Source organism: Salvelinus sp. IW2-2015, linkage group LG12 (assembly GCF_002910315.2).
Source record: "Salvelinus sp. IW2-2015 linkage group LG12, ASM291031v2, whole genome shotgun sequence".
NCBI lineage: Eukaryota > Metazoa > Chordata > Actinopteri > Salmoniformes > Salmonidae > Salvelinus > Salvelinus sp. IW2-2015.
The window spans coordinates 2,009,254-2,034,169 of NC_036852.1; the positions used below are offsets into that span (position 1 = coordinate 2,009,254).

The 24,916-nt window shown below is 44.0% G+C and overlaps 3 protein-coding genes across 4 annotated transcripts in view; 1 reads left to right on the plus strand and 2 right to left on the minus strand.

Moving 5' to 3' along the window:
• LOC111970872 (T-box brain protein 1-like) overlaps positions 1-24,916 on the minus strand; it is a 303,702-nt gene that overhangs the window by 231,102 nt on the left and 47,684 nt on the right. The gene's annotated exons all lie outside the window — the stretch shown is intronic.
• Positions 1,557-15,339, plus strand: LOC111971061 (adenylate cyclase type 10). The gene is made up of 32 exons (XM_070445920.1): positions 1,557-1,975; positions 2,127-2,231; positions 2,362-2,400; positions 2,508-2,651; positions 2,963-3,168; positions 3,315-3,405; positions 3,501-3,589; positions 3,821-4,012; positions 4,310-4,431; positions 4,814-4,890; positions 5,071-5,260; positions 5,414-5,469; positions 5,567-5,738; positions 6,003-6,195; positions 6,304-6,390; positions 6,509-6,789; positions 7,194-7,405; positions 7,498-7,629; positions 7,932-8,219; positions 8,378-8,686; positions 8,929-8,971; positions 9,071-9,284; positions 9,377-9,517; positions 9,628-9,794; positions 10,113-10,269; positions 10,830-11,034; positions 11,169-11,265; positions 11,340-11,455; positions 11,698-11,815; positions 13,000-13,195; positions 13,685-13,873; positions 14,570-15,339. The coding sequence occupies exons 1-32, from the start codon at positions 1,819-1,821 to the stop codon at positions 14,786-14,788; spliced, it is 5,004 nt and encodes a 1,667-aa protein (XP_070302021.1). The 5' UTR covers positions 1,557-1,818; the 3' UTR covers positions 14,789-15,339.
• Positions 14,980-24,916, minus strand: part of LOC111970870 (sodium-driven chloride bicarbonate exchanger) — a 28,046-nt gene continuing 18,109 nt past the window's right edge. The window contains exons 13-23 of one of the 2 annotated variants that reach the window (XM_070445913.1): positions 22,977-23,082; positions 20,978-21,139; positions 20,342-20,455; positions 20,107-20,268; positions 19,482-19,733; positions 19,080-19,322; positions 18,679-18,804; positions 18,472-18,539; positions 18,061-18,174; positions 17,739-17,776; positions 14,980-17,162 (exon numbers count right to left, since the gene is read on the minus strand). In XM_070445913.1, coding sequence (XP_070302014.1) covers positions 17,764-17,776; positions 18,061-18,174; positions 18,472-18,539; positions 18,679-18,804; positions 19,080-19,322; positions 19,482-19,733; positions 20,107-20,268; positions 20,342-20,455; positions 20,978-21,139; positions 22,977-23,082 — 1,360 coding nt within the window. In that variant the 3' untranslated portion in view covers positions 14,980-17,162; positions 17,739-17,763. The remainder of the gene's footprint in view (positions 17,163-17,738; positions 17,777-18,060; positions 18,175-18,471; positions 18,540-18,678; positions 18,805-19,079; positions 19,323-19,481; positions 19,734-20,106; positions 20,269-20,341; positions 20,456-20,977; positions 21,140-22,976; positions 23,083-24,916) is intronic. The other variant, XM_023997601.3, reaches the window with a different exon arrangement.

Sequence of the window (24,916 nt, forward strand, 5' to 3'; positions counted from 1 at the left end):
CCAACACACACACCACACACCCACACACCACACACACACAAACACACACACACACACACACACACCACACACACACCACACACACACACACAACACACACACACACACCACAACACACACAACACACTATTTGACAGGATGTCATCTTGTTTGATTTCTACAACCTAAGGACAGTGTTTTCCTCGCATGGATATGCCACATCTTCCATTTAAACAGACGTTTCATTGCGAGTTAATCCAATGCAACCAAACGGCCCTATGTGTAATGGATTGAGAGTAACAAATGTGTAACAGAGTGGGAGGTGGGAGGATTGGGCCACCGGCAGCAGACCTGGCCTCATAGCCATGCTATATAAGACCCCCCACCGCCAGCTCAGTCACCCAGATACAACCACAAGGAACCAGGACTGAAGCAGAGGATCACTCTCTCGCAAGACACACTTTCATCTCTCTACCCGCACTCTTAACAAGAACAGGTGAGTTTCTTAGGAGCCAGGACACGTCTTGTTGATTTAAAATAGAAAAAATAAAAAAAAAAATAAAAACATCTCTCGTCAACAACACAAGTTCAAGAGAAACGTGGATACTGTGCTACAAATGATAAGCCTTGACAAAAACTAAAAGCCATACTAAAAAGCCATACTGCTTAGCATTGTTGTAACGTTGATACAATGTTGGAAATACTTAGATTGTTTACTCTACATTATGTGATAAAAAAACAAAACAGATCATGTATTCTTCCTTAACTTTGTGGTGCATTTATGGATCAGGTCAGTTGTCAAATCATACAAATATTTTTCTATAAATTAACATTATTTTCTATATTTGTAATGTTGAAAAAAAGGGAACATGGTAAAAACTCAGATATAATGTGCAAAATTATCTGGTAACATTTGTGTGAATTTGTTTTTTATCCCATATGTATCAAAACCTGCTCTGCAAAATTAAACTCTTTCATTGTGTTTGCTGTACTGTTTTTGACAAGCCATTGTTGATAAAACGTTTACTGGAGACAGGAGACCAAGTGGAGACATAGGACGAGGTGGATAATTTTATAATAAGGCCGTTTTATTCAAGTGTAAAGATATCAGGCAAAAGCGTGCACGGCTCCTTTCTGTCTGATTCTTATGAAATCGTCGGAGAAGAGGCCCCTCTAAACAGTACATACAGATTATATAGGCAACAAGCAAAGTAGGTTGATCTTGTCGTCTGGCCTTCCGATTGGTCGATCTGGGTCGTGGGTAGTCCTGTTCGGGCCTGATGTCGACATTCCATTGGCTTTTCACACAGTTCTTTGTCCTAGTCACATCCAAAGGCATCCTGCATGTGCGTTTGTTTTCACAGGCCCTATTCATGGGGGAGGGGATGTGTGTGTGGGTCTGACAAAGTAGTGGGGGATGGGTGCATGTTGTGCCAAGAATAGCTTATGTTGAGAAGTGGTTAAAACAAGTTACCAGTATCTTATACAATTTCTTACACCATGCATCCATACGAATGGAATCCCAAACTATTTCAGTTCATGGTGCTGAAAAAAAAACATCACATTCAACTGTTGTGCCAATGATCATAGTTTATGTACTAGACTAGAGTTGAGAAACTGGTTTTGCGTCTCAAAGAAGCTCTGTCCGTGGTTCTGAAACCAAAATGCATGGCATTCAAGTAACGTTTAGTTATTAAAAAAATACAAATAATAGCTACTTCTTTTTGAATTGGTGAAACTGAGTTTGTAGTGAAAATCTGAATTCTAGAACGTTCACGGAAAAACGACAGTTCAGATTCGCTCAACGGAAAAACATGATGCCCCTAAACTACAGCTAAAATGGGTTGGATAAAGGGAGATGGTGAGATAGAGGACTCGTACAAAATAAGCAAAATAGGTGCCCATGTACCTGATCTTGTTGTCTACAGCACCCTCACCAACGACATCCCCTACGCAGAGAACTTTCATGGAGTCCTTCTCTTCGCGGATGTATCAGGCAAGCTATGTAAAATCTCCTTAGCTACATTAGCTATCTCGCTAGCTAACATGAGCTGCAATTCCTTTCGATCTACGTTTAGAAGCTAGCTAGCCAACGTTTGCTAACCCACTAGCTGGAAGTCAACTAATCAATTTTGTATATTTTTTAGGCTTCACTAATCTGACTGAGAAATTCAGTTTGAGTAGCAAGAAAGGCTATGGAGCAGACGAGTTGACACGCACACTCAACAGCTACATTGGTGAAATAGTCAGTCGTAAGTTAGCAATGGGTTTATTAAGTTAAAGCAATACAATATCAATCTAACGTGATGTACCGTTAGTTAACTTAACTTAGACTAAGTTAGTCTAAAAAAAATAAGCAATGCTTTGTTGCCTGTATTTCAGATATCCTTGATGCTGGGGGAGATATTCTGAATTATGCAGGTAACAATAGGCTTCCCTCTCAGCTTTGAGACACAGATTCACCATGATCACAATTCCTAGCTACGGTGCTTTTCTACTCTTCATGGCCAAACAACTTTTAATCACAGGCGATGCCATCTTGGCTCTATGGACGGTGGAGAGAGTCCAGCTCAGTGAAGTAATCTCCCTGGTAGTCAAATGCAGCCTCAACATCCAGGACCAGTGTGGAGTCCGGGAGACAGAAGTTGGCTGTCAGCTAAAAGTTAAAATAGGTGCTTGTCTGAGTCTCCTACAGGCCGAGAGACATGTTGGTGCTATAACACCAGGGCCTGTATTCACAAAGAGTGCAGATCTAGGGTCAGTTTTTCCTTTTAAATCATAAGGAACACAAGCATTTCGCTGCACCTTCAATAACATCTGCTAAATATAACATTTGATTTGATTTTGATTTGAATAAGGGGGACCTGATCCTAGAACAGTACTCTACTCTTTGTGAATTTGTGCCCTTATTATCCGGCTACACTTGACTTTATAGGCAACTAGAACCTCAAATATGATACCTTTTCTCCTCTGCTGTCCCAAGGTATATCTGCTGGGAAGCTCTCCAAGGTGATCGTAGGAGACGAGATCTGTCAGTACTTTGTGGTGATTGGCCGGGCAGTAGACGAGGTGCGGCTGGCAGAGGGTTTGGCGGTGGCCAGCACAATCATCTTGTCACCTAACGCCTGGGAACTATGTGAGAGGGACAACATCGCCATTGACCCCATAGAGAACGAGAGAGCCGTGAAGGTGTGTGTGTGTGTGTGTGTGTGTGTGTGTGTGTGTGTGTGTGTGTGTGTGTGTGTGGATGGATGGATACAGTTATGATCAATGCAGTTTCAAGTAGGCTGGTGGTTTCTAGATGACTATATGTAAATGGCTGTCATTCAATGCAGGTACGATACATCAAGCGAGAGCCCAGTTTCTCTGTTGAGAAGTACCAGGATTCAATAGGAACGTCTGTAGAGCATGAAAAAGTAACAGGAGGTACAGTAAAGAGAGTAGCTAGATATCAGCCTGTGATATTTCTACTTGCATGGTTGTGTTGTAACATCCTAACCAGTCCTTTTTTTGGTCTACAGATTGTGTGAGGAAAGCATCTCGACTGATGCCAAACGCAGAGCTTGAGAAAACTTTACGGAAGTACATCATGAAAACGGTTTTGCAGAAGGTAAGAACCTACCTACTACCGTCCTCTTTCTATACAATAGCAAAAGTTGTCAGTTTTTTCCAAATCAGAATCACTATCTGTGAATGTATAAATGTAGGCTCTGTTTTAATGTCCACACTACTACTTACATAGAATTAAGAAAGGTATTGAGCAAACATTCTACTAAGTATGCTAGTACGGTCACTGGGACATAACCATGGTTTTCCATTCTGACCTCTCCTCCCTCATTAGATAGATGACGACCAGCCTCTGGAGTATCTTTCTGAGATGCGTCCGGCCACCATAGTGTTTGTCAACATGCAGTTCAAGGGAGGAGAGAGTGACCAGGAGCAGTGTATGACCATCCACCAGGCTGCCATTGGCATCGGTCAGCAGATAGTCAAGCACCACGGGAGGGTCAATAAAGTGTTCATGTTCGACAAGGTCAGTTAGTGGTTTGTTCAAGGTGGAATCCTGGGGGTTTATTCAGTAGGAACCAAATGAACGTAAACAGGCTGAAACGGGGAGGGACTAACATGAACTTGTCCGATAACAAATGCAAAATGTTTTGGTACGGTGTGAACTAATGAATACACCCCAGCAGTTCTCTGTTCCTGGTGGCAATGAGAAAAACTACAAACCCCAAATAACCAGAAACAGTAACAATGGGTGCACTCACCAAGACTTTCTTCTTCAGTCAAACCCGCTGTATGTTTTTATATAACAAGGAGTTTGTTGCAGGGCTGTACTTTCCTCTGTCTGTTTGGGCTCCCTGGGGACAAGCGGGAGGATGAGAGTGCCCACGCCTTACAGGCTGCCTATGGAGTACATTACCTTTGCCAGAAAGAGATCCGTAGCCTCAAGTAAGGCCCATTTGATCCTAATATTCTAGGACCACATGCCTTTAATTTTTATCAAGCTACAGATGCAGGATTTTAATTTGATCACCCTGTTGCAAGATCATTTTCCTGCAATGCAGGACATGTTAAACTTGTAGTGTATTTGAGGTTTAAAAAGGCTTCTGAAGTTTGTAATTTCCACTTGATTTTCCCTTACGAAAAATGTATAAACTCCTAGAAAAATGACCATGAATTATAATTCACATAATAATTCACATTTTCTTTTGCTACAGGACTATTTTCCTGCTCTAGAAAACTGGCTCAAATTAAGATCCTACATCTGTATTACACTTGAGTGCAATATGTTGTATAGTTAGTTAACAAAAGGTCCAATGTTGTTCAACAGGACTGTCTCTGTTGGAGTAACCACAGGCCCAGTGTTCTGTGGTGTAGTAGGACATCCAGTGAGGCATGAATACACAGGTACAATCCCCTTGACATCCTCTTGAACTCTCAGGTGGAACTGTGCTTTGCCACTGCCACTTTACTATAACTTGTTGTAGACTCTTTTATATTATTTTAACTCACATAACTATTATGTTCAGATTTTGACCAGTTTGACCTATGAACTTTGAACTCTATCTCTGTGTCCTTTGCCGTTAGTGATTGGTCGTAAGGTGAACCTGGCGGCACGGCTGATGATGCACTACCCCGGGGTAGTGTCATGTGATAGCGAGACTTGCTACTACTCAAAACTGCCCGCGTTTTATTTTAACGAGCTGCCCAAGAAAGCCATGAAGGGAGTCAAGAACCCTGGAGTCCTATATCAGTTCATGGCCAATAAACAGCAGATGTACGACCATCTGATGTGACCAACATCATTTATAGTCCATTAACTCTTGACTGGTACTCACTTTCATATTGAGCACTGTACTATTGTCATGTTAGATAATTAGGTGTATTGTTGTGGCTCATACATGCTTATAAAACAACATCTCATCTCCAGAACTGTTGGTAAAGCACCTATGTCCGTTGAGAGAGAGGAGGGATATCCTCTTTTGGGTGAGTTTTCTCAAGTATTGACGATTATGAATGACATGCATTCATCGTGGAAGATCACATTGATTTGAATGATATGTTGCTCTCAAATGCTCCCTAGGCCGAGAGAAAGAAATTGAAGTGTACTCCAGCATGCTGAAGGGCTTCTTGGAGGCCAGGGCTGCAGGTCACAAGAACTACAACAATGTTTTGATCTACGAGGGACCTATCGGCTATGGCAAGAGCCGCCTGCTGGCTGAGGTGGTATACAGAACAGCCAAGGAGGGAGTCAGGTCAGTGCCAGCTGTTAGTTTAGCCTGGTCCCAGAAAAGCCTGGTTAGTTAGCCTGGTCCCAGCTCAGGTCTTGGCAACTATGATGGTCATTGTCATGCCAAATGTACAAACAGATCTGGCTAGTTGATAATACAACAGATATGTGCTATATCCCAAGCTGTGATCATTTATTTTCATTGTAAGTCAACCCCAGTAGTGACAAAGAAAAATAGACATCAACAATGGGGGATTGGAAATGTTTTCTTCTGTCTCCTTTCTTTCAGAGTGATTTCTTTTGAGCTGGCCAAGACGGGCATCAAGCAGTCTAACTACGCTCTCCAGACCCTACTGGCCATCGTCATGTCAGTTCAGAACTGTAAGAGCTACGCCGAGCGAGAGAGAGTCCTCCTCTCCAAGATCCTAGACCCAAAGAAGAGGCAGAACCTCTGTCTTCTCAATGATATCCTGTTAGTCAAGGTAGGTGGGGCTCTCTGAACGTTGCTTTTCTAAAAGTTATTATTCTGTTTCGTAGTAGCTAACGAGGGTAGATGGGTCTTTTCTGTAAGATCTGTTCTATGCTTTTAGTTTCCTGTGTCTAAGGATGTGTCACTCATGGACAGTCAAACGAAGAACAAGAAGATGAGGAACTACTTTCTGGAGTTGTTTTGCAAGGTACTGTAGAAGAAAATAACGTGGATGATGTAAAAACATGACTTAGGTGGCAAATTGATTGTTTGATTACTTAGAATTCAATTGATTCGTGATAACTACGTGTGTGTGGTCTGTCTAGTTCGCCGAGGACGAGCCGTGCGTGTACGTGCTGGACCAGGCTCACTTTGTGGATCGAGCCTCATTGACCTTCCTGCTCGAAGCATGCGAAAGAGCCTCGGTTCTGGTGTGTATGGCCCTTCTCCCCCACACCAGTCAGGGCGGGCCCTTCCCGGAGCTTAGCCGCATCATCAAGGACCCCCGGACCCTCTACCTTAACCTGTCTGGGTTGGAGCCCCCCGTCATCGCCCAGCTAGCCTGCCAGATCCTGGGGGTGGTCCGCATCCCTAGCGAGGTGGAGCTGTACGTGTACACAAACACACACACACACACACTGTGTTAATATACATACGTTACACATATCGACTCGCCGAGGGTGTCTCAGGGGGGAGTTGGGAGTTTCACACCTCACACACGTTCAGGTTACCCACTTGTACATGCAGTGAAACAGTGAAAGAGGACAAATATAAGCACCCCAATTTGACCTTTGAGTCCTCAAAGACAACTGAAGCATCGATATCCAGAGGAAGTAAAAAGTAATTTATTTGAATGTTACTTTTGAATTGGCTTGTCGACTGTATAGCTATTTTTTTAAGACTCATTCTAAGGCTGTCATTGTCTCAGTACATGAATATCTCACAGAAGAAGCCGGAGTTACCTCATGAAGACATGCCATGTATCAATTAAAAGTGTAATCTGTTTTATAGGTTCCTGGTGGAGAGAAGCCATGGAGTTCCATACTACTGTGAGGAGCTCTTGAAGAGTCTGTATCTGGGAAATCTGATCGTGATCGAGGAGGTGGAGGAGGAGGATGAGGCTAAAGACGTAGACATCCTGTTCCCTGAGCCCACCCTGGTGGTACACTGCTCCAAACCCAGCCAGGTGTGGCAAGAGGAGGACGCCAGGGCCGGAGCGCTGGGTAGGAAGATGGATCTGTTGGCTGAAAATGTCTGAGTGGCAGGTCTCCCAGCCTATTAACACCCTTGTTTGTGAAACACTGTAATGTTGCAGGTCCACCCAAGGCATCCATGTTGAAATCCCGCAAGATCACAACCGTGGACCATTTTGTTGACCGTGCTTTGGTCTGTTTTGTCGGAGAAGCTGCCAAATTCCACGAAGTTCCCATCCCTCTGACATTGAAAGGTGTAGTACAGGGTTCCTGCATTCTGCCCCCAAACACAATGCAACCTCATCTCATTAGTCTTATTTGATAGAAATGACTCATAAATATAACACTAAAATCATTAAGGATGTTTTCTGTTCAGGCATATCTATAGGCCTACTAATAATAAGTGCCATTTAGTGGACACTTTTATCCAAAGCGACTTAGTCATGCATGCATACATTTTACATATGGGTGGTCCCGGGAATCGAACCCGCTATTCTGGCGTTGTAAGAGCCATTCTCTACCAACTGATCTACTAATAAAAAGGAATTCTATTCAGGCATGGCCCTGGCCCACCTAGACCACCTGCAGCCGGCCGACCAGATGGTGGTGAAGTGTGCTGCCATCATCGGCCAAACCATCACCACGCAGATGCTCATCAACATCCTGCCAGAGTCAGAAAACCCCGACAAGCTCAACCTGTCGCTCACCTCCCTGTTCAAGTCGGGCACGTTTGAGTGCGGCTCCAAGCCCAAGCAGTTCACCCAGCAACTCACCAAGGAGTCAGAGTGCTGGGGCGCGCTCAACTGCTACTGTGTCCAGGACAGCCAAGAAGACGTCCGTGAAGGTCAGTAGTGGAGCTGAGGCTAGTGCAGACAAGGACAAGTTTCACTCTCTACCTCTTTCTGTCTCCCCTCTGACTCTCTCTACCTTCTTCCCCCCCAAATCTCTCTCCCACTCTCATGTATATTTCTCTCGCCCTTCCTCCTTCGCCCCCCCTCTCAGAAGTGTCAGGCAAGGCGTCTGTGGACGGCGTGTGGCGCTGCAGGGTGATGCGTTTCTGCACGGCCCTGGTCAAGGAGACGGCCTACGAGCTGTGGCTGAAGGAGCAGAAGAGAGACATCCACCAGAAGTGTGCCAGCTACCTCCTCAAGCAGGCCCACCGCTGCAGGGACTGCGGCATCGCCGAGTTCATCTTCGGCCACAAGGCGGCTATAGGGAACAACCTCATCGAGATCCACCCGAGTTTGCTCAACGTACAAGAGTCTGGGGAGGCCCTGTTCCTGGGCCAAAGTACACTGGGGCTCCCCAAGGGTGAGTGATGGACCCACTGACCTCTCCGCTAGAGAAGCACACGCAAGCTGAGAAAACGCACACAAACACTCCCTGAGAGACAGACACAAACACTCATGCTCGGCCAAACACACACACACAAACACTTCACACGCACGCTCATGCAGATTGACAATAGTAACGCTGTAACCAGCTGATCTAAGTAACCATTGAGGGTTGATTTGACGTGTGCTGTTGGTGTTGTTCTCCTCTCCACCTCTCAGAGACTATACAACTGAACCAGGTCAGCCCTTTGCATCCCAACAGGTAAGGTTTTATACTCTACCCCTGGTCCCAGATCAGCTGGCCAGTAATACAAGTGGGCTGATTCCATAACAAATGTATTTGTGTGTTTGCGTGTGTCAGTGAGGAGGACGAGTTCTTGTTGAAACTAGATTCTATGGTGAATGAGTACAACACCACAGTGGACAGAACCAGGAAGTGTAGGTGTGCCCAGGTGACGGAGTGTGTGCTGTGCCCCATGGTGCGCCACTGCACAGGCGTGGGCGACGTGCCCAAAACCTTTTATTACCTGCTAGAGACCGCCGCAGCTTCGGCCTACCTCTCCAACAACCTCAAGGTGTGTGTGTGTCCATTACACTTTTTTCTGATCTGTTCACGCTCATACAGAAATACTCTCTCTCTCTCTCTCTCTCTCTCTCTCTCTCACAGGCCCTGTCCTATTTAAACGAAGCCAAGATCATACTGGATAATCTGAAAGTGGGCAAGCCAGCCTTTGAGACTGCCGACCCGAAAGTCAAAGTGAAAATCAACAACTTTGAGAGAGCCTGTATTTTCCGTCTCAGAGGGGAGGTAAGAGTTCACTGAAATTATATTTATGATCTCAAAGGATAATTACGATTTGCATTTATACAAAATAGTGCTTTTCTTAAACTAAAGTGTATAGTTTGTTGTACATTTAGGTGTTGTACAACACAGGCCAAATCGAGGAGGCTGAGAGCATGTTTTCCAGCGCCCTACGGCTCCTGAACAGACGTCTCCCTACGAACCGCGTGGCCATGTCCCTGAAGTACGTCTGTGAGAAGATGAAGAGTCTGTGCTACAGATCCAAGAACGCTGACAACCCTGGGTGTGTTCTATGTTCAACAAGCCCCTATAAAGATAAAGATTAAACAAATGAATATATATATATTTTATATACAGCGAGCACTATAATATCAACTATTTTCCGTTTATTGACGACAAAATACTACAACATACCGCAACCTACAATTAAGTCATTTATCTGCATTCAACTCAAACAGTAAAACGTTTTATACAAATAAACTCTAGCACAGTGGTGATGTAGGCGCTCCACCATCAATTGAGTGGATCTTACAATCGTGTGCATGCTCCACTTTTTAAAGGTTTTGTTGTTTAGATGGTATTGTTGTCTTGGTGTGCAAAGAGAGAAGAAGCTGGCGTTCCTCCACGAGCAGATCTGCTGTCTGTCGTACATGTGGCAGATCGGCTGCATGAGGAGAGCTCCCAAGAACATGCTCAACGCATCGCTGGCCATCACTATGGAGATGAACTCAGCCCAGAAGAGTGCAGAGGAGAACAAGGTGGATTGTTTACTCTGCTTCTCTGTTTTTTTATAGGAAAACGGGGGGGGAAATGGGTTTGTTCGGTCAGTGGAAATCTCAAACACAACACGGCTCAGTGTGTTGAGAGGGAGAGGGGGGAGAAAGAGAGACACTGTTCAGAGATTGATTCATCAGGAAATACAGATTATCTGACATTCTCTAAGTCTTCCATCCTTAAGAGAGTATACATCACTGATCGTCAACTAGATTCAGCCACGGGACAATGATGGTCAGGGGGCCGGAACAAAACACTAAAACATAATTTCAAACCTTGCTTACATTTGAATACGATCACGTTTCTCTCTATAATGAGTGGGAATACTTGGGAACAGATTTCTTAAATTAAAATCACTTGCAGGTGATTTCCTGGTGTTTTTAGTCTGTCCAACAATAAAATGTTTTTTTTGCTCAGAAAACATTGGGGGGGGGGGGCCAAATAAAACCACCCGTGGGCCGCCAGTTGGGGAACCCTGGTATACAGTCACCCCTACACTCTTCCACATCCCTCTCACTCGCAGACACACCACCTCTGTCGATAGATCATCTTCTCGTGCATCGACTACCTCCAGTACTGTCAGCTGAGTGGTCAGGACGACCGGTGTAAGATCTATGAGAGGATGCTGTGTGGAACCTGTGTTGAGCTGCCTGACTGCATGGAGGGCCTGATCCTCACCAGCTACTTCATACGCGCCCTCTCCATCGTCAAGCTCTGCTCCGGAGCCCTGCATGAATCCATCCAGTATGGTGAGGAGAGGAGTGGATGTGTGTGTACGGTTTAAACAAATAAGTGTGTAGGCAAGCGAGACAGAAAGACAGACAGACAGAGAAGAAATAAATAGCAAAAAAGTTTCAGTATTGAAAGTAGTTCTACTTCTCAGGTCTCCGAGCCGAGCAAATCAGCAAGCTGACGAACCGCCGGGGCCTGGACATGTTGATGATCTCTGTCCTTCACACACCCCTCCTCCTCACACAGAGGTAAAGCACTACTTCTACTTGTTTCTTTTACTGGGATGTGTACCTTATCTACTGTTGAGTACTATGACACCCAGGTATGAGGAGTGTGTCCAGCTGATGCAGAGTCTGGAGTACCTGGGAAACAGGACCCGCATCAGCACGGCTAAAGGCTGGTTCTATGCAGGCTGCTTTGACTTCCTGCTCTACTCAGGCAAGTTGGATATTCCATCACTGTGGGACACCATCTCCACGTGACATATCTTAGTTAATGAACTAATGGATAATAATTATAAATGCCATTTAGTTTTTTATCCAAAGTGACTTAGTCATGTGCGCATACATTTTACGTATGGTTGGTCCCGGGAATCGAACCGCCATTGCAAGCTCCATGCTCTACTAACTGAGCTACAGAGGACCACTAGCATAGATTGGGTCTCATGGTGTGTGTTCCAGGCTTTGCCTTCCGTCCGTTTGAGGAGTGCTACACCTTTGTGGAGGAGTCCCAGTCAGACCCTAACCTGGTGGCTGACAAGAGTCTGATGATGAACCTCTACTCTGCTCTGGCTCTGTGGTCAGTGGACTGATAGAAGTGTTATGAATAGAGTGCACATGATTATTTTCTCTACATGCCAGAGAGGCATTTCTGTTCTACATAACATATTTCTAGCTGAACGTTCTACAATGTTGTGCCTTTCAAAATGCAGCCCGAAGCTATACTCTAGTCCACCCTACTATCTTTACTGTGTGTGTGTGTGTGTGTGTGTGTGTGTGTGTGTNCCAGTTGGGGAACCCTGGTATACAGTCACCCATACACTCTTCAACATCCCTCTCACTCACAGACACACCTACTCTGTCTCTAGACCATCTTCTCGTGCATTGACTACCTCCAGTACTGCCAGCTGAGTGGTCTGTGTAAGATCTATGAGAGGATGCTGTGTGGAACTTGTGAGCTGCCTGACTGCATGGAGGGACCTGATCCTCACCAGCTACTTTATGCGCTCCCTCTCCACCGTCAAGCTCTACTCCAGAGCCCTGCACGACTCCGTCCAGTGAGGAGAGGAGAGGAGTGGATGTGTGTGTTGCATTGGTGAGGTAGTGTGTGTTCGGTTGAAACAAATAAGTGTGTAAGCAAGCGAGACAAGACGGAGAGAGAAAAAATAAATATCAAAAAAGTTTCAGTATTGAAAGAAGTTCTACTTCTCAGGTCTCCGAGCAGAGCAAATCAGCAAGCTGACGAACCGGCAGGGCCTGGACATGTTGGTGATCTCTGTCCTTCACACACCCCTCCTCACACTGAGGTGAAGCACTACTTCTACTTGTTTCTTTTACTGGGATGTGTACCTTATCTACTGTTGAGTACTATGATACCCAGGTATGAGGAGTGTGTCCAGCTGATGCAGAGTCTGGAGTACCTGGGAAACAGGACCCGCATCAGCACGGCTAAAGGCTGGCTCTATGCAGCCTGCTTTGACTTCCTGCTCTACTCAGGCAAGTTGGATATTCCATCCCTGTGGGACACAATCTCCACGTGACATATCTTAGTTAAGGAACTAATGGATAATAATTATAATTGCCATTTAGTTGACGCTTTTATCCAAAGTGACTTAGTCATGTGCGCATACATTTTACGTATAGTTGGTCCCGGGAATCGAACCGACATTGCAAGCTCCATGATCTACTAACTGAACTACAGAGGACCACTACCATAGGTTGGGTCTCATGGTGTGTGTTCCAGGGGGGGGGGGTTCGGCCTAGGTATGCCCGTCTGTGTGAGTGGGAAAAGGCCTGTTTCTTCTACACCAAGGCCTGTGGAGTGACCCGACAGGCTCCCTCATCCATCCACTCCATCAACGGCGTGGTCATGTTCCTGGAGTGTCGTGTGCTGCTGTTCAGAAAGGCCCTGGTGGAGCACAACCAACACATCAAAGCCATCTACCAGAGCACACAGAAGGTAGCCTGGCGACGGGTAGCCTGGCGACGGGTAGCCTGGCGACGGGTAGCCTGGCGACGGGTAGCCTAGCGACGGGTAGCCTAGCGACGGGTAGCCTGGCGACGGGTAGCCTGGCGACGGGTAGCCTAGCGACAGGTAGCCTGGCGACAGGTAGCCTGGCGGTTAAGAGCATTAGGCCTGAAACCGAAAGGTTGCTGGTTGGAATCCCCGAGTCGACTAGTTGAAAAATCTGCAGTCGTGCCCTTGATCAAGTCACTTAATCATAATTGCTCTGGATAAGAGCGTCTGCTAAATGACCAAAATATATGCATGAACAGGTTTATGCACGCGCTCACACACACTCACATTCAGACTCTCTCTCACGCACATATGCCTTCACATGCCTCCACACACACAGTTGTGTATAATGTACCTTTAGAAAACTCACACAGCCATATTATAAATGTTTTCCCTGAAACTGTCCTAATAGCCATAGTATTTCTTATGCAGCACTTCACAGAGTTCAACCGGAAGTACTCGACCAACAAGATGTACGCGCCCCGGGTGCTGCACCTCAGAGCTTACATGTACGTGCTGGCGGGCCACGAGGCCCTGGCTAACGCCATCCTCAACAAGGCTTTAATTATGTGTCAGCAGCACGGCAACAAGCTGGAGGAGAGCTGGATCGCACAGAACCAGGTACAGTACTGGAGGAATGGCCTGAGATGACAAACGCACACACACACAACCAGGCAGAAGGATGTATTGGATGCATGGCATGGGATAATGCATGCGGGCAAGAGAGTGTACAGTCTCACACACAATCGCACATACCGTATAATGAGTATTCACAGGAGGCTGCTGAGGGGAGGATGGCTCGTAATAATGTCTGGAATGGAGCAAATGGAGTGACGTCAAACACCTGGAAACCATGTGTTTGATACCATTCCACTGATTCTACTCCAGTCATTACCACGAGTACGTCCTCCCCAATTAAGGTGCCACCAACCTCCTGTGATGTGTATGCAGTCATCACACACACACAGAACAGAAACCTCAACCACATGCATTTAAAAAAGACTGCAGTTAAACGTCGTATAGCATGTAGTACAAGCCAGTGGAGGCTGGTGAGGGTAGGACAGCTCTTAATAATGCCCGGAATGGAGTGATTGGATTGGTATCAAACACATGGTTTTCATGTTTATCATGCCATTCCATTTACTCCATTCCAGCCATTATTATGAGCCGTCCTCCCCTCACCAGCCTCCACTGTAGTAGATGTATTTTCTCCTTGATAACCTACACAAGTAGAGCGTAGTGCGTATTAGTATGTATTATTTAATTAATTAAGGACATTTGTAATATGTTGTGAATATTCTCTGTCTACCTCTTCAGATTTCGTGGTTCGGCGTGTTCAGGCAGAGTACCAGCAACTGGTTCGCTTCCACTTTGACCATGCCCAGCTGGGAGGAGGCTAGGGGGATGGACCCAGAGGAGCTGGCCCATACCCGCTACACCCTGGTGGGTGTGGGGGGCGAGATCTGGGCTGACAAATCCAGCCTGCACCTCGCCCCAAAGGCAGAGGACACCCAGCTCCTCAAAGGCCAAGGATAGGGGCCCGGTTCCTTTATTGAGACTGTGGAGAGCACTGTATATGAGGCAAGTTATTGGAGCAGATTAAAAGGAGGTAATGTCATTGGCGATTTGGTTTTGAACTGTGATGTATTTGGGGTTAATGAGTGTTGGTATCATTTCATCTCGATCACAAGTGGATGGCCAAGATATGAACGTTCACCAAATGAAAGGATGTTTCAGTCACTTTATTGTTTCATACATTTCTCTCTCTCTCGTATAACAAATCACATTTATAATAGAACAACAAATATCTGAATTGATCATTTTCCACAGATGAGTCGATAAACTCTTAAACATAAACTTGTCTTCAGCTATCAATACTAAATTTTAAGGCAGATTTCCACAAGTAAAGTGGCCAAAATTTGATATTGATATATTCTGATTTGTCTAATAAGTCAAATCCATCAACAACACAGTACAATGGGATAGACGTCAACTACATAAAAACCACAAGTTTTCACTTACCCCAATTCAAAGTTTTTAGTAACATATTAGTAACATTTTACACATGAATAAAATATACTATGTATTAAACATCGTTAAGAGTCTTCACTTTATTACATTTTGCCCTTTCTCACAAAGCTATTATTGCATTTCTATCAATTAACCACAACATCCTGTAGAAAGACACCGCTAAGTTTGAGTCACCTTTGTGCAGGTGTTTAAATACAGTTACTGGTAGTTCAGAATCCGAACACAACATCACTTTGTAGGTGTCAAACAAACTGGAATGCAGGAGAAGATATCACGTAACGTACCGGCAGGGTGACTGGAACATTATGCCGGTAAAACACATTTGTATGCCCGTAGAACACACATGTACACGTACAGTGCCTTCAGAAAGTATTCACACCCCTTGACTTTTTCCACATTTTGTGTTACAAAGTGGGATTAAAATTGATTCAATTGTATTTTTTTTTGTCAAAGAGCTACACAAAATACTCTGTCAAATTGGAATAAAATTCTAACATCTGTAAAAATGAAAAGAAAACGAATATATCTTGATTAGATAAGTATTCAACTCCCTGAGTCAATACATTTGAGCTTTTCATTTGAATTAATTTGTTAATTAAAAAAAACATAATTCCACTAACATTATGGGGTATTGTGTGTAAGCCAGTGACAAAAAAATCAAAATTTTATTAATTTTAAATTCGGGCTGAAACAACAAAATGTGGGAAAAGTCAAGCAGTGTGAATACTTTCTGATGGCACTGTATCTCTACACGGTCATCTAAAGACTTCAAAGACAATTTGATAGTTAAAACCAGAGATCCTATAAATTACTACATGATGTTCTTTGTAAGTCTATGGTTAAAACCCTATAGGAATCACATTCCCAATAGGTATAGAATGGCAGGGCTATGCTGCTATGCTAACTGGAATGTAATGGTCCCCAATGCCTGAAATATAACACTGACCTGCCTCCACACTGTACTGGAGAAAAACATACTATCAACAAATCTAAAGGGAAATGTCAGCGAAAATTTTACAAATGAGCTTTCAAGAAAAAAAATTGTACATTTAACACTTTAATTTGATACATATACAGTACACTGTTTTCGTATCGTTAAGTGCACAGACCCGATAATGATGTCAAATGACAAAACAAAACACACATTGCTTATTCCATGAACAAGATTTTCATTGTATATTGTAATAGATATTTTTTTTAAGGATTACTATGTTGAAAAAATAGAAAAAAACATACAAAATACAAACGATTCCGTTAAAAAGTAAAGTTTCTTTAAAAACCATTTGGTTGATACAGATGTAGGATCTTAATTTGATCACCCTGTTGCAGAAATACTTGTAAAACATGTAGTGTATTTACAGTTTAAAAAGGCTTCTGAAGTTTTGTAATTTTCACCAAAATATTTCAGACTTGATTTTACCTTATGAAAATATGTTCAGCCCTTACAAAAATGTCCATTAATTATAATCCACACATTTCATGTTACTTCAGGATTATTTTCCTGCTGTAGAAAACTTGCTCAAATTAAGATCCTACATCTGTAATAAATTGGCCCACGGGTAGATACACATAATAATATGAATTCCTTGCTTCCTCTGTTGCTGGTATCACCATACATTGACATACATAGAAAATAATCACAGTAAATGTTTGTTGGTTCCTCCAYAGGGTAACACTGTTTCTAAAAGATTTACATGAGTTGCACACACACACACAGTCTTACATGACGAGAACGCATGGTGCAGCACAGTTCAGAGGTGGTGGAGTGTGGCACGTCAGGAATTATTTTCCACAGAACGGTGACGAAGCCGGTATGGATCACAAACTCGTCTCCCTGTCCAACTTTGAGTCCTTCCTCTTATGTCTTCTCTCGCAACCGCTGGAAAACAAAAAGGCTACGTGTCACAAACAGCATTAGAGGAGACACTACATACAGTATACCACTGAACTGACCAGCTGGATGGCATTGTGTATTGGAGCCCTGCATGGCAGAAGTGTCACGCACTCCATTGACTTGGGGTAATATTACCATCATGCATAACCACCCTAAACATGCAGTTGTCCAGAGGCAAACCACACCAGAGCATGCTGTGTGTGTGTGTGTGTGCGTGCGTGCGTGCCTCCACCATACGCATGCATTCACATTCCCCAAACCAGTGAGCATGAAACATTCAAAACAAAGAGACACCTTGGGACATTTGTTGACAACTGAGTGCCAGCTTTGAGTTGGTGTTTTTTACTGTGGATCTTTATGGGTCAAGAGATAACAGGTCGCTCCAGGGCACTTAAGACTGAAGTCCCACACTCAAAGTAAGGGAACACTTGCACGACAAAGACCATTCACGTTCATGTTGTCACCTCCACATCATAAACTGCACGTTGGTTCTAGAAAACTGCAACGGGGTTTGTAACAAGATATGTAACACCATGCCACTGAGGATTGGGAGTCACTTGCCTTTAGGATATGAGCTTCTGAGAGGTTAGGAAGGGGAGCTTATGATGGGAATGGAATGAGAAAGGATAGGAGTCAAGATAGAAGTTAATGAACATCTATATCTCTACAACGAAGAGCAGGACAAAATCCACCTTTTAATCTCTACATTAATATCCACATGAAATATGTTTTACAGTATTCACACCATGAACAATAGAAAACAGGAAAGCAGTTGATTGGACAGGTAAATGGCTTGCGGCTAATATACAGGTCCAATAAATAGATTAAATGGCATTTTTGCTGAAAGGTTTGTATTAATTGATTGATTGGTGGACATTCCAACCTTTTGGAGCTTGGATCCTTCTTGGAGCTGTCACTGGGACTAATACTATTCCACACGTTCCCGAAGGAGCCTTTGGACATCTCGTCGGAAATGTTCACCGTCGCGGGATCGCTCCTACAATAACACAAAACCAAGTACGCTCTGTCAGTCACTGCATGTTCTCATGGTCAAGACATCCTCTGACATGTTTTGATGATTAGGCCCCGATCTTGAATTAGCTGAAATCATGTTTTCTGTTGCTGCCACTAAAGAAAGTGTGGTTGTGCCGCGGTATTGGCAGAACAATTGACACAACTCATGCGCAACATGGCCCTCTATAGTTAGTCACCAAAACCTGTACCGGTTGGTTTTTCTTTTTTAACTAACCTTTTAGTGCCCACAGTCTCTGGATGTTTTGTTAGTTGGACTTACTTGTAATTTCCTTCCAGTGGCAAAGTGACTATCCCCTCCTCCTCATCCACTATAATACTGGGCTCCTCCTGGAGAGAGAGAAATCAAGAAAGTGACTGTTAAAAATCACACACTATTGCACCACAAGCCCAGATGATTGATAGAGTCATAATGTGCTAACATAGCTGTATGGCTTCAATATGTTTAAGAGACCCAAGTACTGTATACCTCTTCTTCTTCTCCTTCCTCTAGTTTCTTCTTCTTCCACTCAGGCATCAGGTCGTCCAGCCAGCTCAGCTCCTTCTTGGTGAACATGAAGTCCAGAAGCTTACGGATGAACACCAGAGCCAACACCTAGAGGAGAGAAGCAATCCTCCTYACATTCTCCTCCTGTCAACTAAGTGTGGTGAATGACATCGACACGTGCTGTACCTACTGCACGTAAAGCTTAAGGTGAACACTGAATTAAATATAAAAGCTAAATTAATGCCAACATACTCAGACATAACGTCTCTTTCTCAATCTCTGGTGCACACGCATACACACAGACCCCCCCCCTCCACCACCAACACGCCCACCCTACCCACCCAAACACAACCCCACCGTCCACACACACACACACACGTTACCATCATGGGGAAGACGATGGCATAATTTGAGGTCTTGATGACCCACAGCAGGACCAGGCAGCTGAGCTGGATGATGGTGAAGAGGTGGACCTTCCTCAGGGGGACGTGTCTCAGGTAGATGAAGTCTGGCTGGTGCTTGGCCGGCATGCCAAACAGCTTGAGACGGTCAAAGAACTGGATACCTCTCAGCGAGGACGCTCCCATGTACAAGAACACTCCATATAGTACAGGCATGGGGATAAACTGGAAACAGACAGACAGCTCTCCATTTAGACTTCAACAGTTACTGTATGTATGCTCATGCACGTGCGCTTGGGTGCATGACTGTGCTAAAGTGTGTGTGTGTTGTAACTGATCTCATGTATATCTGAGGTCTGCCCTTTGACCTCGCACCTCCCTCACCTTGAGGACAGAGGTCATGAAGACGGAGCAGCCCATGAGTAGGAAGATCATGAGACCGGTGAAGCGCTGCTCTCTGATCCCCAGGAACTTGGGCTGTTCCCCGGGGGCCGAGCACTCTGACTCCAGCTTCAGGCTGTTGACGTGGGAGATGGAGAGCACGGTGGCTGCCACGAACCAGGGCAGGCCCATCACAGAACACACCCCCAGCATCACCCCCACCACAAACAGGTCCAGGTGGTAGCCACAACCCTTCTGTTGATGGGCACCAGAGATGTGGGGTTATAGCATCCATATTGCAGATATACAGGCAGTATATCTATAATACATGAACAATAAGGAGATATACTGTATACTGTTCAGATCTTTAGTTATGGAGAAAAGAGGAACAGTATGCAAGACTTTAGTTGAAATGGCAGCCATAGCCAAATGGGACAGAAATTAAATAGTCCTCAAAAAATGTTTGGTCAAAACCCCAAAATAGAACCAGCCTTCAGGGCTTTGACTGTTCATTATATTGTAATAATGACCTGTTACATTTTCAATTTCACATTTTAGCTGTGATCATTTTTACCATTGTATAGCAGTAAAAGCTGACAGTAGAATGACTTGAATTGGCAGCCATCACCTTCAGTTTGTGCTCCTTCCTGTTGATGATAACAGCAGTGATCTGTTGGTCCATGAAGATGAGGATGGTGCAGAGCAGCGCAGGGAGGACCGCGATTATAGTTGTCCACCACGGGTTGCGTCCTATTGGGTTCACTATCCAACCACGGTCGTCTCTGGTTGGCTGTGGGAGGGAGTGAACATGATCATGATCCGTGTGTGTGTGTGTGTGTGTGTATGTGTGTGTGTGTACTCACCTTGAACTTGTTGGGGACCTGCAGTTTGGGTGAGGGGATTCCCAGGGCATAGTCCACTAGGACCATGGTGAGGATGGTGATGAAAACAGCAAAGTCGCTGATCTGGGCCCTCACCTGAAGAGCAAGAGAAACTCACAGTCAAACTAGGAACTGAGGTTATGGTGAATCTCCTAGTGCTCGGTGTCATTTGAATACAAGTGAATTGTCTGCAACGTCTTCACTTGTCTGCTTGGCGGCACGGTGTATCACATCCATCTTGTTCAGGTCGTTGTTGTAAAAGACAATGTGTTCTCAATGACTTACCTGGTTAAATAAAGGCAAACAATCATAATCATTATAATAACAAAGTGCAAGTACATGTAGGATCTCTTAGATGCCACAAGGAGGCGTCAATATACTGGAAAATCTATTCTTACTCATGCAGCACACAGCACACATTGACACATCATTGAAATAGAATGGGTAGATTTTCATATTATGACGCACCAGTAGGCGGTTGAACACGGATACATCCACCAAAGCCTGAGAGATTATTTGGCAAGCATCAATCAATCAAATATCATTGAAATCCCTGCACATGTGGCTACCGGTCCACATTCCGTGCACTCAGGAAGCATGAGGTGTAGATGGACGTGCCTTGGTGGGGAAGTAGCGGCTGGTCTTGAACTCCTTGAGGAAAGCGGACATGAAGACAGTAGAGAAGAAGAGGACCGCGGACCAGAAGAGGACGTCAGGAATGTAGGGTCCGTGGGGGCCACAGGCGCTGCCCTCAAACTCCCCTCGGAACACAAAGCACTCCTACAGCAGATACAGAGAGATATGTGAGTGGAACTCCATACCCCATATGTTTCCTATGAAGTTAACAGGATAGACTGGCTATCTTGCCTACTACAACTACATACTGTGTACTAACAGTACTACATACAAACATCAACATACTACTCATTCATACTGAGAAGTCATCATCTAATGCACAATCGCGCTTGTTCCCCGCTATTTGTTTATGTTTGTAGAGCGCATCCCCTATTCTGATTATCAGCTGTTGTCAAACACACGTGGGTGTGAAAAGACGATTCTCTTCCTCAATAGTGTGCAGCAAATTCTACTTGATGAAAAGCCGAACTGAGTCTGACATCCTGCCATTTAAAGCATACACATTTATTTAAATTTCACATACAATAAAACTTTATTTTTTCGCATACCCAAAAAGCCTGCTATTTAGAAAGCAAGTATGAGTATTTGGACACGGCCACTGTAAGGCATGAGTTACCTAGATAGGAAAGATAATAAGACCCAGTCGAAGTTAGCCTCTGGTCCCAGATCTGTTTGCACTGTGTATAGCCAACTCTTACTGTATGGTTGCCACAACCATAGGCTTTACACACTTAACAGATCTGGAACCAGGCTAATTGGAAATGCATTGGCACACTCAATGTTAGGTCAAATGTTTGTACATGTTGCACAGTGCTTATATTCTGTAGTACTCCACCACTGACATGTCATAGGAATGGCTCCACTATAAATACATTTCATGTCCTCTATGCACTGATTTGGACAGAATCAAAGTGCATGAGCCAATGCTGAACCATGCCTGTGTGAACCCAGTCATTCATGCTCGCACGCATGCACTTTGGATTGCAATCCCATAGTGTGTGTGTGTGTGTGTGTGTGTGTGTGTGTGTGTGTGTGTGTGTGTGTGTGTGTGTGTGTGTGCGCAGGTGTGCATACAGTATGTGCATGCATGTGTGTGTGCATACGTGTGACAGAGTCACAGTGAATACTAAGAGAATGCTCTACGGTGACTGTTTCTCTACGGTGACTGTTTCTCTACGGTGACTGTACATGGTTAAATCCTGTTGAAATCCTGCCTACATGTCTTTAATCCTGTCACGCTGTTCTGTTCCCTCTGGGGAAACACATTGTACTATCCCTATAGCCTCATATCCCTCTCCATGGGATAGCTGTTTCACCATGAAAAAGACACTTTATTTACACAATATAATATGTGTCGCAATTTGCTGATGAGTGATGTTTTAGAAGTAATTGAGTGAGGAGTGTTAGCTACATTTTACACATTTAACTAGGCAAGTCAGTTAAGAACAAATTCTTATTTATAATGACGGCCTCCCAAATGGCAAAAGGCCTCCTGCGGGGACGGGGGCTGGGATTAAAAATAAAATAAAAATACTACAACACGACAAGAGAGACACCGCAACACTACATAAAGAGAGACCTAAGACAACAACATAGGAAGGCAGCAACACATGGCAACACAGCATGGTAGCAACACAACAGGACAACAACATGGTAGCAACACATCATGGCAGCAGCACAACATGGTAGCAGCACAAAACACGGTACAAACATTATTGGGCACAGACAACAGCACAAATGGCAAGAAAGTAGAGACAACAATCATGTATCCATATTACTTCAGGGGGTGGTTATTGGTCAATAGTCCCCCATGGTGCCTGACCCTGCACTGCACTGTAATACTCCTGACCTCTAGAAGTTCATGTGATGATTGCACAGTGCAGCTGGTGCTCTGCTACAGAACGAGATAGTCAGTGACCTTACAAAGCATGGCCTCATCCCCCTAAACCCAAGAGCTTTTAGGCTTCAAACCCCTCTTTACCTTGACCTCCATGCTGGTCCAGTTGACCTCTGATGCAGTGATGTTCCTGTCCTCCCAGTACCTCAGAGTGGAGTTGCTGGGATCCTTTGGCTCCACACACGCACACCTGCCAGAGCACAACACACATATGCATGGGTACACACACACACACGAGTAAACACACACACACATAAACAGTCACACACAAGTACACACACACGTGCACGAGTAAACACATACACACACACTCGTCATGTTCCAGCCTTAGTCTAAACATGTCAACACATCTGTGTCCTCTACTATATGAGTTGTTCCACCGCAAAAAGCGCAAGAAAGAGGATTTGGATTGTTCTGAAATCCTTTCTGTAGTTAGAAACGGATAAGATTAGCGTTCCTGAAATATTATTTTGTTGAAATATAGATTTCTGAGAAATTAAAGGATTGCACCCAAATTGGCCATTTTAATTTTTAGGATTTATATGAGCAAAAGCAATTGGTTGTCTACCTAAAGTAGCAAAGAAAATGTTGTGATCCATTTAATAAACACAAGAGACCAGCAAAATGGATAAAAGGGTGTGGTGGCAGTAGCAGGAACAGCGGCATCTAGTGGCCAAAACTTGGTACCTTCACATTAATTTATGATACAGAATACAAGTGACTTCGATGGCTAATTTCTCTGAACAGGGGGGGAAAAAACATCACAAGATTCACAGGGAATACATTACAAAGGATGAAGATGCAATACTCCAAGCAGCAGCTCCGTACTACGTGCCAGACATAGAGAACTGATACTGTATACTGGTTGTTGGGGTGGGATGTGGTGGTTCAGTGGGTGGTTTTCATCGGATTCCTCAAGTCTTACTCATTGTTATGAAGAATTATGGTCCAAATCGGATGTTAGGTACTATATTTGTTTAAGATTATATGAACCCTATAAATTAAAACAGCCAATTTGGGTGACATCAATTTAATTTCTCAGAGATCAAATTATATTTCAACAAAATAACGTTTCAGGGTCCTAATCTTATCTGTTTCTAACTACAGAAAGGATTTCAGAACAATCTGAGATGGCGGGTGACATGGCTTCACGAAATGACATAGAATGACCCATAAAGATTCATCTCGATGACGTCACCAATGTACGGAAAACATTAACTTGACCGTACATTACATCGACTTGGAACGATTACATAATGTATTAATGTACGTCCCTGAGTTTACACATGGGATTATTCAGCATACTGCAATAATCTTGGAGCATTACCGAAAAACTGGATAAACTTCCCATATTGCCCATCTGTTTCAAAAAACTGTTTTCCAAAAATGAGTACACCCTTTTTTCTAAGAGTGTACTCGTTAATGGAACCAGTACTCCACTAACTACCGCTACTCTTAAGTGGAACTAGTAGGAGTGGTAGGAGTGAATCTGACCTCTTTGTTTAAGCAGCATTCTTAAGTGTAAGTAGTAGTCCACTTACAATACTGCAGGTGGAAAACAGTTTTTTGGGGCCAAAACACAGACAGTATACCAGAGTCCTGTACACATAGTTTTAGTGTTAGCTAGCTACATCATCAAAGCACTCTGTGGGAAGGGTTCTACATGGAACCCAAAATAGTTCTACCTGGAAACAACAGGGTTCAACCTGGAACAAAAAACGGTTCTTCAAAGGGTTCTCCCGTGAGTATACTACAAGTTAAGAATACTAGTTTAATTTGTTGGCAGTTAACTTCTTGGAACTATAGGGGGTGCTGTTCCGCATTAGCATATTTGGGTCTCCAAATTAAACTGCCTCGTGCTAAATTCTTGATCGTACAATATGCATATTATTGTTATTATTGGATAGAAAACACCTTCTAGTTTCTATAGAAGTTGGAATTTTGTCTCTGAGTGGTACAGAACAATTTCTACAGCACTTTTCATGACAGGGTTCAGATTTCAGAAATTTTTACCTCTGATCTGG